Consider the following 16,265-nt stretch of genomic DNA (forward strand, 5'->3'; position numbering starts at 1 on the left):
ACTAATTTTGAGTGGAGGAAACTTTTAGTTAAAAAGAAAAGCAAAATGCAACCAAGTCAAGACTTACTACATGCTTAGCTTAAATTTAAGGTTTGCTTACAGTGATAGTAGGAAGCGATTGGAATGATATAGCTTAAGGGTTAATAAGCCCTTTCCCAAATGTACAAGACCTTGGGCAATCCACACCTATAGATAAGGTAAAAGAAAATTAGTGACCATAAAAACAGTGAAAAATTAGAAAATAAGGAGGAAAGCTTAGAGAAAGCTTATGCAGAATAGAAGGTTGGTATCCTTGTAGCAATAACTTGAAAGATTGTAAAGCATGCCAGTAATTCGAGCATTGTTTGTTCCAGTACCTATTAGATCCATGGAGATAACTGTTGCCTGAAGCATATAAATTAATTTAGCTACAAATAAGATATAGACCCAAATGTTCAAAGAAAAGAGACTAACATCTTACCATAGCTACTTCTGAATCAGTATCATGGCTAAGTCTGCTTAACGTATCCATAACATTGGCCTGTAATTATTCAGAGAAAAATTAGCAAAAGTTAGTGGCATCTTGCAGCCTTATAACAATATGTCATCTTTTAAGAGCAAGGTAATATGTTTCACACTGTTCCATAATAACACTGCCAAAGTGATAAAAATACAGGGAAGCAAGTCCATTTTACCTTTGGATTGAGCAAGCACAAGCAACAAGGTAAAATGAAGTTAGAGGTCACAACTAGTTGAAGTGACTAGAGTTGGTGGATTTAAACATAACTGTTTACTAGAATTGTTGGCTAGAGCTGCAACGTTCAGTGGTGGGTGGGGTTGATTCATGAATCATCATAAGGCCACAAAAAGAATAAAAAATAAAAAGAATATACAACAACTTAAGAAGGAAATCCCAATCTCTTTGCAAGTATGATCAATAAACACCTTATAAGAAACCAGTGAGTATCAACAAAGCTACGACATGGCTGTTGTTAGTATCATAACATATTATTACTAATGAACATCATATCTAAGACTACAACCTTAACAAATAACAAAAATATTAAATAAAATAAAATATAGCTCTATTTGTAGTATATGGTCTACAATCTACGGTCAATACCAAAATCCCACTCCCACGATATCAAAGAGTCAAAGAGCAATAAATCATTCCAATAAGCCAAAAAGTATTGCATTCAAACACTTCAATTAAACCTTACAAAAACTCGAACCTTAATACTCAAGTTTTCAAGTCACACAAAGCATACACATATAAATATATATAAATAAATAAATAAAAATATATATATATACACACACACACACACACACAAAAGAAAAATCAAATTAGTGTGTGACATGATCATGAAGTGCTTATCTTCCTTGCTCATCAAGAGAAAACTTGCAGCTAGCTCCCCAAAACATATGCCCCATTCAAATTATTTGAGCCAGAAAACAAACATCAAAACGCAATTCAACAATTGCATCCTCACAGAAAAAAATCATTAAAAAAAGAACATATAATAAAATCATATAACAGGAGCCCACCCACAACAACATTCATGCTTCTCTAATCCTTATATGCAAGGAACGCAAAACCCTTCGATTTTCTGTTGCCTTTGTCCCTAACTAGGTTAACATCAATAACCTCTCCGTATCTGAGTAATAAAAAAACATATATACTTCAGATTAAAGAAAAATTGTTAAAAATAAAATAAAAACAAAAAAGTTGATGGATTGAATTGAAATGGAAGAGGAAAGAGTTGTTATACTGAGCAAAAACTGTGAGGAGGTCACCCTCGATGAGATCAAAGGGGATGCCACCGACAAATACGTAAGCGGAATCCTTGTACTTGGTCTAATGCCAAAGAATCATTTGACCAAAAAAGAGTTTAACTATTCAAGCCATGATTCAACTGCTCAATGTTGATTTTCATTTTTAAATAAAAATATGTGGGAAACTTGAGAAAACTTGAAAAAAAAGTTACATGGTCTCTAAAACCCTAGTGACATCCCCTTCGATGAAAAGAAGAAAACTTGAGACTCTGATGACCTTGTGGTAGAAGATCCATGGCAGCGTCTGCTCTAACCTCGCGAAAGTGCTCGTTGTAATACATATATGAATTCCAAGAAAGAGAAAAAAAATCAAATCAACAAATCAGGATTTATAAATGGTGAATTTTTAGAAAGAGGGGAATTGAAGGTAGGGTTTGAGTTTATGATGAGGACCTTGGAGGGGAGGTTAGAGGAGAAATCAAAGGTCCAGTCACGGAAGTAAGGGAAGGAAGGGTTATGGGATTGGAAGAGAAGGTTATTGCCGCAATCAGAGTGGTGACAAAGGGAGGGAGTGGCGGTGGCGGTGGCCATGTCGGGGAATTGGTTGTCATCGGGTGACCAGCGGGTGATGAGGCTAGTGATGTCGTTGCGCCATTGGAGGACGAAGGTGAGGGTGGCGAGTGTCAAGGGAAGGACAATGAAGAGCAAGAGGAGACGTGGAGATGGTTGTTGGTGGTGGATGGTGCTATGGAAAATGTTACTTGCGCGAAACCCTAGCTCGGCAAAAACACGAGAATACAGAGAGTGAGAGACAAAGGGTGAGAAGTGAGATATAAAAGACATTTATTTCTATGACGTTTTTTAGAAAACCGTCTTAGAATAACAATCATTCTAAGGCGCTTTTCACGAAACCGTCGTCGTTGAGAAACCTCATATTTATGAATTTGTCACCGCCTAATATACTAAGACAGTTCTTGGAGAATCGTCGTCGTAGAAAACATTTTTTTTATAATAGTGTTCATTGGCTAACAAAACTGAACGAAACGGCAATGCAAAAGTGCAATTGGAAACCACCATCATAAACAAAATTGTAAGGTGCCAAGAAGAATAATACGCGGCCATTATGATCTTTCTTAGTTCTTGCTAGAAATCCAAGAGCTTATATAGTTGTCATAGTCTTTACAAGTGGCGCATACTTCGCCTATGGTGCTATATTATCGAGTATTCCGGTGATGCATTGTTGTAAATTTAGCGATGGTTGAGTTAACTTTTGAATGATCCCACTAGAATTTAATTTTACTTAACATGTTGATTTGATTTAGATTAAATTATTTTGACATTTTAAGGTTTTTTTAGATTGCATAGGATACCCTTGTTTTTCTAATGTTTACAACAACCTTTATTTATTTATTTATAGGAGTACATAATGTAATTTTTTCAATTGATGAGGTTAGTGTATAAAGAATGGCAGTGTAATGTTTTTCAATCAGTTAATAAAGTTTATGCAAGGACAAAAGAGTGAAGAGTATATATGGTCTAAAATTTTTATGGGATGTCGATATAATTTACTTTTATGTTTATATATAAAATATGTTAAGTGTCCGTAATACATTATTTCCATTACATTTTTTATTTTTTATTAGTTTAAATTTATTAAAAATTATGAATGAGATTTTTCAGATGAGAAGTGAAAAGTTTGTAATTTTCAATAAATTCAATAAAGTGTTAGAAACAATTTTTAGTCTCGTATAATCTATTTGAATTGGTATGAATCAAAGTTATAACTCTTAATTTTATATATAGTTGATAGACTGATAGTATTCATGCAACACAACTCATACATCTAGATGAACCAATGATAGTAGGGATTTCTTCTTTTTTTGTATATAGTAGGAAACGAAAGAACATTTCTACAAGCTAAAGATTTTATACGTGACCAAAATCCATAAGTTTTGTAACTCACAGCCACTTTACATAACCAAAACTAGCCTCAAATGTATATATTCTCTGTTAGGAATCAAATTTGATATACCAAAGTGTAGAAAACAATGAAACATCTGAACTGCCAAAACAGAAGGAACATAGATACTCACTCTTAAGAAGACACAGGTAGTGAGCAATTGACTCGAACCTGGCCTTGAAGTCCAGTGAGAACATCAAGGTTAGACATTTTCAACATGACCCTGGCAAAGTCCATGCGAAAGGTTGATCCATCATCTGAAGCATAAGCAGAGACCAATCTAGCGGTTTTCTCCTCGGCCATCAGCTGCTGATCGGCGAAAAGAAGCCCTCTTCCTCTTAGCAGGCTCTGGTAGTAGTGAGTGTCAAATGATGCTCCTGATGAAACTGAAGATGAGAGTGCTTGCATGTATGACATCCCCATTTTGGAGATCGTAAACTCGTCTACACTTGTGCTGCTGTTCTTGCTATCTGGGCAGTTTAGCCTCATCTGACGAAGGAAATCAAGGGGGATGCTGGGGTCTGGCTGTCCTGTGCCTTGAAAGTTGTACAGCCTTTGCTGAATGAAGTCACAACCGATTTTGCCAATGTTGTGTCCTCCTTCACACCATTAGTCAGATTCTATTCATGGATGATGACATTGAAAACCAATAGAAATGGAAAACAACAATAACAACAAAATCCTTATCCTACTAGGTGAAGTCGGCTACATAGATCCCACCATGCAATCTGGCCGGTTAATGATCAAAAGACTTTATGGATCACATGACATTAAGTGTAGGCTTTGCTTACTTTTTTATCCTACTAATAATAAATTTTCATTTGGTCTCCTAATAATATTTGGAGTGACCAAAATGCAAGCAAAACCAACGCTTAGTGGACAAAATAAACAAAAGAAATAATAGTGAGACTGTGAGACTATATAAAGGAAGTAACAAAAAAATGATGAGGACTAGATTACAACTTATTAAGAATGGGGAACTAGATGAAAAACAAAGGGACAAAAAATACATTTAGACTGATACAAGAAATGTATTGAGTGAGTACCAAGAAGGCTGACTGTTTCTCTTGCATTAAATCCTCTGAGATTGAAGAGATTAAGTGTGCGTGTAACGTTATCATCAGGTCTGGGAATCTGATCAGTTGCTTCCTCGAAAAATGATTGATGGCTATCCCTTCTGCCTGTTAAAACTGGATAGAAAGGTCCACCAGCCTACAATGGAGATCCACAAAAAATATCATAAGTACAATGATGCTGAACTTCTATGAAGTGTGATATACATACAGCAAAAGTGAATATTCTTGAAGACTTGGCTGCCCCAAATCATAATATCAATATGCCTGAATTCAAGGAAAAATTATGCACTTGCTTATCTTATCCAGGACATGGATAATATCTATCTAGACACATGATTGAACAAGCACAAAAGTGGCATTAAGAGAGAGAAAGCAAACAAGTCAAGACAAACTTGCAACAAACCAACAAGCAGTTGTAGGAAAGAGAATATAAACAAAGTTGAATTCAAACAATTTAGTAAACTTGTTTATAACTGGCTTTACTAATACAACAAACGGGTGAGAAAGATATCATGAAAAGGAACAACTTACCATCACTCTCTGGCTAGTAAAAGATGGTATTTCAGAAAAGAAAAACAAAAGTAATTAAGTATAAACTATTCCAGAAATATTATGAAAACATCTATTGTTTTACATTTTGGTATATTATTTTGATGGCTAATAAGTTTCAGGATAGAGAAGCAGGACCAAGCAATGCATTACAAGTGTTCCAAACTTGCAATTAAAGTCAAAATGCATCAGAATTCAGATCTTCAATTTAACATCCAAAAACTCTATCTGCTATCATACTACAATCAGAACAACAAATCCTAAACTATCAACATAAACTGAAACTCAAGATACGGTATAGACCCAAGTTAATTGGAAACAAAGAAATATGTACCAAAACAATGGAATCTCTTGCTGCAAGAGCAAGTATGTCAGCACAAGACACAACCCCGGGACATGCTTGCTCCACCTCTTCCTTGATCAAGTCAATTTTGTCAAAACCTCTCAATGTCTGATTCGGCACGGCCTGCTTCTCCACGGAAAGGTTTCTATCACCATTGTTCTCATCCAACAGCAACGAAGCATCACACCCCTGATTCATCAACACCCCAAATGCAACATAAAGTCAATAAGAGATCGTTTGCATGCATAGAAAACAGTTTAATCAAAATTTCATCCAATCAAAAATTAACATGTATGGTACGATTATTAACCTTCTTAATAATTACTTATCTAAATTATTTTCTAACTAATTGACAGTATAAGGGTTTTTACACAAATCAAAATTAAGCTCTATAAAGAAAAAGTGAAAATCAACGATCTATACAATAGCACAAGATCATGATCGAAATTTAGGATATTCATTATTCATATTCCAAGTACAAACAGCAGAGACGAATAACGAATCAAGAAAAGCTACAAAACCAAAAGAAAAACCCAAGTAATCAAGAAACACCCATTTGAATAAACACAACAAAGACTCCAAATTCACGGTCTTGAGACCAAGAAACGGAAAAACAAAAAACACCCCATTTTCTGTTTCAACACAAAACACAAAATTTTATCAAAAAACAAGCAACCCAACAAAAGAAAAAAGAAGGACCTCGATGAAGCAATCGTGGAAGAAGAGACGAAGAAGAGCAGGTGCAACGTCCCTGTGGTCGAAGTAGATGCGAGTGAGCGCCGAACGAACAACACCCTCCGCTTGGGGACACGTATCCATGTAGAAGTCGTATTCGAGATTCGACCCATCTCGGATCCTTTGGTTGAATGGAAATGAGTTCGCAAGCTTCACGGAGAAGGTAGAAGAATCGGAGAAAGAAGAAGTGGTTTGGGTTTGGGTTTGGGTTTCGCCTCGAGGGCTTCTGAGAGTGAGGAGCACGGGGATGACGAGTGCCGCCACGATCCAGAGGTTGATGCAGCTTCGCATTTTTGGTTGCTTTCTGCAGAATCTTTGGTGCAGAGAAGAGAGGGAAAAGAAGCGGGAAGCAAGGAAGTTATGTTAGTTGCTGATTAGTTATTTGGTTATAGGCAGAGAGTGGCATTGGGCTTGGGCCTGTGTTCTGATGAGGAGTTTCATGAAGGTGGAATGAATTTGAAAGTAAAAATTAACGCTTAAATGTTTTTAATTTTTAATAAATTTTTGTTTTACAATGATTTTTTCGTAAAATAGTAATTTTATTTTTATTCATTAATACTTATTTTTAATCCCTAATAAATTAATAAATTTTATGTTTATTTATTCTAATATGTATTAGTAACAAATAAGAAATATTTATCATGTTCACGAAATAAACATAAAATTTATTAATTTATTAGGAATAAAAAAAAAATTAATTTATCAGAGACTACCATAAAATATCAAGGATAAAAAATAAAAATTTTATTTTATTAGAAATTCAACAAAAAACAAAAATTAATTAGAAAACAAACACAAAAATTTGATATTTATTATGGATGAAAAACATATTTAACCAAAAAAAAATACTTTTATCCATAAAAAAAATTAAAAAATATATATAAGATACAAAGCGAAAAGTTGCAACTCTTCATTGAATAGACATTACTTACTTGAAAAGATGTGACTTTTGATAAAAATGACACGGAACAGATACAACTCTTCTTGAACAGGTACAAAGTGTATAAATAAGAGTATTCTCCATGCACAATATATTAAAATTTTCCTCTCTTCATTAATCCAACCTTTATCATGAATTCATCTTAGCTTTATTATTGTGCTTGCAGTTCTTAGCTCGATCGAGGTTCCTCGTATTCAGGTTTGATTAGATTCTAATATTTCCTTGTAAAATACAACCGCTTGTTTATTGTTTTGTTTGCCGATCATGGTTCATGTTATGTTATACTTCATATTCCATTTTGTCCTCAAATCTTGATTTATGGGTGATCCACAAAGTTTTGAGTTACTTAAAAAATGTGTCTAAACAACATGGTACAAGTGCATATGATGCTTCATTAAGAGGGTTTCCTCGTTTTACAATTTTTGTCCTATCATAGTTTTTATTGTGATTGTTACTGTAGACTCTGTATTTAACTATATATATATGATGAAATTTAGGCAGACCTTCCAACTCTTACTGATTATGATTTACACCTACATTAACACAACATGAGATTGTTTCTTGTCAATTTTGTTTGGTTCATGATGTCACTATGTTTTCAACTTATGATGCGTCGAAGTAAAATATATCATTGTTTCATGGTATTTTCTCTACTTAGTGGAGCTTTGAACTCAATAATGTCCATGAATTTTAAAAAGAAGTCATGAAAAATATTTTTCCTCTCCTCCTGAAAGTAGGGTCTTGTAGAATTTGTAGATATGTGAATTCTGAAAACAAAATTTGAAGTAAATATAATTCTTCCTTAATGTATTCAAACATTTGTTTATTTATTTTAAATTATTTGGCTGGTTCATGGGATAGGTTAGGCAAACATTTAAAGGGAAGACGAAATTTATTCTCTCTACCACCATGTACTGTTAGTACAATACAATAGAATGGTGTCATGAGATTGACACGTATATTGCTTATACGGAACTTTAAAACTTCGCATCTTTTGAATAAGTGATGTTGGATGGCATTTCTAGGGTTTGGAAAATAACACCACACTCTTGGAAAAATTGATATTAAAATTAACATTAATGTATGACTTGACACATAACATTAAATTTTTCTTGGACTCTTGATCCTATGTATTTTTGGGGGGTGAGTCTCAAACTCAACAAATAAATATAAAATTCTACACAATCAAGTTATAAGATTACAAGGCTTCCTCACAACCACAATCCGAGTTCCTTAAGTAATGTTTAGGAACAATTACATACTATGAACTTTGTGTGTGTTGAGTTTTACTAGAATGTTTGGGGATTATAATGGATCATATCTCTAGCTATCTCAATTTTGTCATTGTCGTATAAAAGTTTTTGTGTGTATTTATAAAAGTAATTTGTTCAAAATAATTACAGCCTCTTCCTCTTGCAAAACAATTTGGAGAGGTAATTTAAAAATAAAGACACAAAAGAATGATTATTTAGTTGTTCAAAATAATTATATTCATTAACTAGTATGAACAATTGATCCTTGTTACTGGTAGTTTGAGTAAAAGGTTGTATGCCATCAATTTGAGTTGTGACAATCAAATATGTTAATGTGTATCAACTAAGTTACTTCTTATTTGATTTTGATTCCAAGGCACTGAAGCTCGTTCTCGAAACGAGATCCCTTCTAGTATTTGCATTGGGATTCTTAATGTTCTCTCCAATGTCATTTTCCTCTCATTTTTTCTAGATTTTGTCGTCGTGCCATTTTATTGCCGATTATCTCTTTCTTGGTATCCTCCTTCTCCAATTCTTGCCAAAATGCTTTATCGACACGATTGACATCAACGTCAAAACATTGTTGGGGGAATCCACTTGGTGCAAACTCAAACCCTAAAAAGTGAATGGTGAATAAAATGAGAAATTTTTTTATCTTTTAAATAGTAAAACAAATGGGTCTCTTAAAAGTAACATGATCAAGATAGAAAGCGAACATTACCTTCTAATGAGCTTCCAGATACATCTGAATTCACATAGGCGATGGTGGAAAGAGATCATGTTGGACTAAAATCAATGGACACTATCTTTTTTCACTTTTTCCTATGTAAATTTAAATACCTTTGGACACTCATTAGAAGACAACACTTGCTTTTCTTTTCTTCACATTCCTTTCAAGAGACACGTGGTTTGCTATTTAAAAAAACAATTTTTTTTCTCATTTGATTTACTATTCACTTTCTAGTGTGAGTTTGTGCCAAGTGACTTTGAAAACAATGTTTAGACACCAATGTTAGTTCACGTCGATAAAACTTTTCGACAAGAGTTGTAGAAGTAGGAAATCAAGAGAGAGATAATTGGTTGTGCTAGATAGCACGATGACAAGAGTTGAATGAAGAAATGAGGAAAATGGAGTTGGAGAGGACATTGGGAATCCCAAAGAATTGGAAGACGAAATACAAAAAACCTCAAAGAAATTAAATTAACATAAAATAATTGTCAATGGCTATGATTTAATCCCAAAACAAAGAGAACTACTCACACATAGTCATGAGCAATCGTAAAGAAAACATAAAAGAGAAAGAAGGAGTACCGATTGAAGAAGAAAAAAGCTAAGAAAACTCCAAAACTCTCCTAAGTTGTCAATACTCAAAGTCGGAGCCCTTTTATAAAATTTTTCTAAGCTAAAGACGTGACCTAAAATTTGTTTAGGCCCAAAGACACTAAAAACATACAAAATAAGGAAATAACTCATAAGCTTAATGACACGCTCGTGTGCATGGATGGCATGCCCGTGCTAGATGCGTCAACAGCCTAATCAAGAAATAAGGGGCTTGGCATGCCCATGCAAGATTTGCATAAGCCTAATAGTGGAATAGGGGACTTGACACGCTCGTGCCAGATGAAGCCAACAACAAATAGCTCTTTTTTCCTTTCAGAAAGATCCCCGATGGCTAATAAATACTAATGAATTAAACTTAATTATGCACACAATGTATGAAAATTACACACACACATATATATATATATATATATATATATATATATATATATATATATATGAGTATACCTTAGAGAAGCAAATTAAATATCAACTTATACTATAGATAGATGGTGCGAGAAACGAAAAATCATTTGAGAACACAAGGACGTGCGTTGCTTCCACATGGAACAAATATCCCAAGGAACGATGGTAGATGATGAGAGAGCAACAATCATCAGCTTTTAATCACATTGCACCCAAAACTTCAACCAGCCAACAATATGAACATATTCAATGGCAGTCATCACCGCACACAATTCATCATATAAAGCAGTTTTAATTCCAATATAAGAAGAAAAACCCTTTACAAAGGCACCACTACTATCTCAATAAAAACCTCCACAAGTCGCATGACTCGGGGAGCCAGGCACAGCACCATCAATGTTGTACTTAATGAAGGCACAAACTGGAGGGAACCAATCAACCCTTTTTAATCTCAAAGGATTTTGGAGGATGAAAGGGAACCAAGAAAGTGAACTCAATCAATTCTTGAATAAACATTAATTTTTGTAAATATTTATATAATATATAGTAACATATGTTTTATAAATTAAGAATAATAAAAAAATATGTTAAAAAATTATAGCATATAAATTTGTAGATTATAAACTTCCCCAGGGCATGGGTTATTAAACTAGTTTATATTAACAATTGTATTTGAAAATCATATTTTTGGAACATCAGAAGTCAAGGTGGAATATTACCTCACTATCTTAATGTTGATGGAACACATCTATTTTCTTGACCTAGTAATGTACATCTCCCGCTTCTACATGTCAATATTCATTTTTGTGTAGCAAAATTTGCAGCACCATTAGCAACCAATCATAGCTATTGAGTGCAAGCCTAGAACTTCTATTTGAGATCACTTTGACTGATCCCTCTTCTTAAACTTGGCATGTCACAGTACCAAAGCAAAGCAGACCCAGTGGACATTGTTTCTAAACAGAAGCACAAATATGAAAGTTAATATATTATGCGGATAGTCAAGAGCTGTCACTATTGTTCCTGAAAAATTGCAACAGTTATCAGGAAATCTAAAGAAAATTGCTATTCAAGATTTCAAGTTTAGCATCCAAGTTCCACTTACCACCAATATTCCAACTTGTTAGAGTCCGTTTGTACTACTATCTCATTAGAAACGAGTTATGGCCAAAGCTAGCTAAATTTGTTTGCTTTGGAAATCATGCAAAGCTTCGTTTCACACATAATACAAACAAGGGCTTGGAAGGGATGGCTCATAACTGATTAACTTTTCCATAGTGAAAGGCCAAAAGCACCTAATGACTGGTTTAGAAATTCACAAAAGCAATTAAATATACAATGCAAATGTTATTCTATACGTCATAAACATCACAGCCAGCAGACCACAGAGGGGATGTTTTCAAGGGGGTTGAAGAATTTACACATACGTCTAATCTACTTTGAAATTTCACTTCACTTGTTTTTAACAAGGCAGGGAGAGGAAAACACACCCCCATTTCTACACACTGTTTATGCCTAGGCTTAATCCTATTCTCTAGGCTAAATGAGAAATACTGTGGGAATTCTTTCAGCTCCTTCAGATCTCTCCCCATCTCCACCACAAAGTAACTGTATTTAGGCTCCAAGTTATTTTTAATACTATAACAAAATAGCTGAGGAAATCTTCGGAACATTGAAGTTGCATCACGGCGAGAAAACCCAATATTCTCAAAGTAATCAATCCTGGGCATGAACTTTTCCTCAACACTACATGATAGCAAGTCAGTGTGCTTGTTTACCTCTTCTATGCCAATACTTTGGAGGAAGTACAGGGTAGGACGAAGTCGCTTACTAACACTGCTGACAAGCAACCTGGGACGACGATTTATTACACGCTTAATATCTGAGCCAGGCACATGAACCTCACGATGAAGGAAGGTGAAGACAGGTATGAGGTCTGAGACTTGGGTGGTCAGAATCTCGGGGCACATGCCAACCATACGCCGAAACTCAATTGCAGTGAAATCCAAGGAGGTAATGTACTCCACGGTGGATCTTATGTCAGCAAGAGAGGTTGTGATCACTGTTGGATGGTTTTCAATAAGCAAGAAAGAGTCAATACCGATGGATTCCAGATACAGGAGTTTCTTTTGAAAACCGGTATCATTGGGAGGGATAGTTTGCTTTGGACATCTCCACTTTATAACCTGTAGTACAGCAGAAGCACAGGAATTTTCAAGATGTTGATATTATTCATTAATGAACAATTTGATATGCAAGCTAATAGTCCATTCTCTAACTGAAAAGATGAAATTAATGTGCATGTACAGGAGATAAAAAGACCAAAGAAAGTGTATTATTGACACACCAAAGTGTACCATACAGACTCCCAATAAAAAACAGCACATGTCAAAAAAAATTTCTCCATTCAAATGAATCTTACTATAACTATATGAAAGATAGAATGAAAATAATATGCATATTAGAGGTTAAACCAGGGAGAAAGTTTTCCCAAATTCAACACTATGATAGTAGTATCACTAAAAGTAATTCTTTCGTCATACAGTTTATGATTTGCAAATATCAATAGGATGTTCTATGAATGCAAAATTAGACAACCAATTCCCTAACTGAACCATTGATCAAGATTTTTATTCCCCTATAAATTTAGTGTTTAGGCTAAAGCTACATTTGTTTCCTATCCTTGATTCCATCAGCAAGTTCCACTTTCTATAACAATCTTTGGAAAGTCTTTTAAAGGCAATCGAAAGTAGAAAAGAAAAACAAGTTGAATAAAACAGTGCACATAAAAAACCATCCCCCATTCCAAGGAGAAGTTTGGCTGTTAAACTCAGTTTTAAATCGTATACTCGTACAAGTTTATGTTGTTTCCTATCAACCAGAATGCTTGCAAACTCGCTTGGCTGCAAACTTGAATGAACTTGCAAGAACTCGTATAAACTTGCTAGTTTAGGGTCAAGTTCACAAGTACATAGCAATGCAGCAAAACATCACTCAAAACCCAACAAAACACCTGTGTTTAAGTGTAGCTTCCTTTTGTTTTGTTCTGAAACCTAAGTCACTCAAAACCCATGAGACCCATTGTGACCTGCAATTGCATTCGAGTGTTGCTCAGCCCATCAACCATTCCTCCAATGACCTTGGCCACCATCAACCACCTTCCAACACCAACCATTCTCCTTTGACCAGCCACCAACCATGACCCAGATCTATAACACCATCAATTTACAAAAGGACAACCATCTGTGACACCCACATCACAAAGCCCACAAGGCCACAACAGGAAGCCTGCAACCTAAGAAAGGACACGGCCAGCCACAAACAGAAGCCAGAAACCAGAAAAAGACCAACCACAGCCTTCTAACCTGCATGTAAATGAAAGCTAGAGGAGATGTGCCATGAATCATGACTGCCTTCATACATTATTAAAACTGAAATCTGCATGTCCAAACCAAAAGGCCAGCAACCCTCTTCTCTGTTACTTTATTTTGTCTTTGTCAATTAATAATTAGTTTTTCTATTTGTTATTATTAAATGTAGAATATTTTGTCTCTATTATGAAGTTCAAGTGTTGGTTTTTGTATTATTTTATAGTATTATATTTGATTTGTATACTATGACTATGTATCTTTTAATATTATTTTGGTATAAGGTAAACTCTTTCAAATTTACAAGTTGAGTTTACCAACCCTCCAAAAGTTTACATAAACTCTTGAGTTTGACAACTTGGCTAAGAGTACCATGTAAAAAACCAAGAGCTTGATTGTATTAGATTCTGATCAATTCGAACAGAAATTGAGCAAAAAGGGATGAATAAGCATCCTATAAACACTATTCAAAAACATGAAGGGTAAATTGGAATTCCAACTTTTCCCCTTTGTGCTAGCTAAAATCTTAACCAAACACACCGTAACACAATTCCAATTCACAAAAGACCGTAGGTACCATGAATCTACCCTGAAGCACGGGAATCATCAAGCATATTAAAATGAGGTCTTTAACAACTACCAAATCCACACAAAATAGACAACACTCAGTACTTCACTTCTAAGTAACAAGTAACTACGTTGTTTAAAATATAACCAATAACCAAAACCATGTAACAACTTAAACTAAATTTTCAATCAAAAGACAACTAAATCCTAAATATTACAGAACTTTCCCTCTGCTGAATACCATCCGAACTTCATATAACATTACCAGCAATTTCTACTTTGGTGATACACCTTGACAACGTAAAAGGCAACAAAAGTTTGCACAAACAAAAAGCCTCCCAATTAAAATAAAATAAAATATATATCCATTCAAGGGGCAAAGGACACAATAGAATTCATTAAACAGTAACACCCAAATCTAAAAACACCTCCCAACCATGCCAAGGACAACCAGCAAGTTCATTACACAAATAAGCATAGACCCAGAAAGAAAAACCGAATCTTGAGAATCATTGACCATAGACCCAGCAACAAAAATCAAAACTTGAGTATTCTCAGGCACAATTTGGCAGCTTCTAACAAACCATAAAAATAAAAAATAAAAAAAAATTACAGCAATGGGAGAAGAGGGTGAGGCAGAAACACTCACTGTGGCCCTGACAAAGAACTTGGGTCTTCTGCAGTGGAAGAAGGGGATGGAAGTGGGAACCCTTGAATGGAAGGGCTTGCAGAGGCCAGTAAAGGATTTGGGAATGGTTGGAGATGGAGAGAGAGAGTGGTGTTCAGTTGAAAACATGGGGTTAGGGGTGAAGAGAGTGGTGGCAGTGGCAGAGGCCATTTGGGGGTCTCAATGGATAGATAATAGGAAAAGCAAGGCAGAAGAAGAAGGGTTGTGGTGTGGTATGGTATGGCTATGAACAACACTGAATAGTGGTGAAAATAGTAGAGCAATAGGATCGTTGGCGTGTGCTTCCAATTGGAGAAATGGTGGATGAGAAGATAGAGAGAAATCTTGCGTGTGACCCTCTTGTGGGGTCCTAGTCTTTCTGTACACTTCTACATCCATACATTTGGAAAAATCCATCGTCTTACACACAAATGACGAATTTTTAATACAAATAAAATAAAAATTTATCCAAATAATATAAAATAAAAATTACTTACATGATATTGATCATGTATATATTTTCAAACCCATTTCTCACTTCTATTATATATTTTTGTTTTAAGTTATATATATTTTCAAACTCATTTCTCATTTGTATTATATATTTTTGTTTTAAGTTATGAAATCAATTCTTGATGAACTAATTTTATAACGTGTTATATTTTTTTTTTCTAAAGCACCTTATTATATGATTTCTCTACAATTAATGTGGTAAGATGCTTTTTTAATTATTTATTTGAGTTTTTTATTTTTGTTTTTTTTTAATTGTTACTTATTTTGTTTTTTTTAATTTAAAAATTAACTATTTTTTTGTTTTTATTTATTGGAGTTATTTTGTTTTTGTTTATGTAAAAAAAATTATTTAAAAATTAAATGTTTTTTTGGGTTTTATTTGTTTATTTATTTGATTTTATTTGGTTTTGTTTATTTAGAAAAAAAATTATTTTGTTTGTTTTTTATTTAAAATTATCTGTTTTATTTGTTTTAATTTTTTAAGTTCACTAATTTATATAAATTAAATTATAAAAAATAGAATTTATGTAGAATAGCATTTAAGAAAAATTATATATTTAAATACTTAACATAAATATAATTTAGTTAAATATTTATGAAAATACATATATTTAAGTGATCTAATTATTTTAAAAAAACAAATTAAATACATAAAAACGTATTTTGTTTTAATAGTTTGCATTAGTGTAAAATTATGAGTATTTAAATATGAATTAATCTACAATAATATTTAAATAATAATAATTTTTAATTGAAATCAAACAAATTTATTGATGTAAATAATTTTCTCAA

At 33.8% G+C, this 16,265-nt stretch overlaps 3 protein-coding genes and 1 long non-coding RNA gene across 4 annotated transcripts; all 4 read right to left on the minus strand.

The window, feature by feature from the left end:
• Positions 1 to 3,692: 3,692 nt before the first annotated feature.
• LOC114386649 (peroxidase 2-like) lies at positions 3,693 to 4,526 on the minus strand. Its single transcript, XM_028346684.1, has one exon. The coding sequence runs from the start codon at positions 4,202 to 4,204 to the stop codon at positions 3,851 to 3,853; it is 354 nt and encodes a 117-aa protein (XP_028202485.1). The 5' UTR covers positions 4,205 to 4,526; the 3' UTR covers positions 3,693 to 3,850.
• Positions 4,527 to 4,671: 145 nt separating this feature from the next.
• LOC114386258 (putative Peroxidase 48) lies at positions 4,672 to 6,762 on the minus strand. The gene is made up of 4 exons (XM_028346222.1): positions 6,383 to 6,762; positions 5,675 to 5,872; positions 4,775 to 4,927; positions 4,672 to 4,695 (listed from the first exon to the last, which is right to left on the minus strand). The coding sequence occupies exons 1-4, from the start codon at positions 6,707 to 6,709 to the stop codon at positions 4,672 to 4,674; spliced, it is 702 nt and encodes a 233-aa protein (XP_028202023.1). The 5' UTR covers positions 6,710 to 6,762.
• A 2,063-nt stretch (positions 6,763 to 8,825) lies between these two features.
• On the minus strand, positions 8,826 to 10,354 carry LOC114388465. The gene is made up of 2 exons (XR_003661492.1): positions 9,333 to 10,354; positions 8,826 to 9,226 (listed from the first exon to the last, which is right to left on the minus strand). It is a non-coding gene; the product is annotated as an uncharacterized LOC114388465 (long non-coding RNA).
• A 1,253-nt stretch (positions 10,355 to 11,607) lies between these two features.
• Positions 11,608 to 15,301, minus strand: LOC114388464 (transcription termination factor MTEF1, chloroplastic-like). Its single transcript, XM_028348965.1, has 2 exons — positions 14,943 to 15,301; positions 11,608 to 12,544 (listed from the first exon to the last, which is right to left on the minus strand). The coding sequence occupies exons 1-2, from the start codon at positions 15,129 to 15,131 to the stop codon at positions 11,711 to 11,713; spliced, it is 1,023 nt and encodes a 340-aa protein (XP_028204766.1). The 5' UTR covers positions 15,132 to 15,301; the 3' UTR covers positions 11,608 to 11,710.
• Positions 15,302 to 16,265: the final 964 nt, after the last annotated feature.

Source organism: Glycine soja, chromosome 15, assembly GCF_004193775.1.
Source record: "Glycine soja cultivar W05 chromosome 15, ASM419377v2, whole genome shotgun sequence".
NCBI lineage: Eukaryota > Viridiplantae > Streptophyta > Magnoliopsida > Fabales > Fabaceae > Glycine > Glycine soja.

Bases quoted from the DNA above. Each gene is read 5' to 3' on its own strand.
- LOC114386649 (XM_028346684.1), bottom strand. From the start codon at position 4,204: ATGAGGCTAAACTGCCCAGATAGCAAGAACAGCAGCACAAGTGTAGAC.
- LOC114386258 (XM_028346222.1), bottom strand. From the start codon at position 6,709: ATGCGAAGCTGCATCAACCTCTGGATCGTGGCGGCACTCGTCATCCCC. The intron at 5,873-6,382 runs GTCCTTCTTTTT...TTGATGAATCAG, and splicing joins TCCACGATTGCTTCATCGAG to GGGTGTGATGCTTCGTTGCT. The intron at 4,928-5,674 runs GTACATATTTCT...TCTCCATTGTAG, and splicing joins CAAGAGATTCCATTGTTTTG to GCTGGTGGACCTTTCTATCC.
- LOC114388464 (XM_028348965.1), bottom strand. From the start codon at position 15,131: ATGGCCTCTGCCACTGCCACCACTCTCTTCACCCCTAACCCCATGTTT. The intron at 12,545-14,942 runs GTGAGTGTTTCT...GCTGTACTACAG, and splicing joins AGTTCTTTGTCAGGGCCACA to GTTATAAAGTGGAGATGTCC.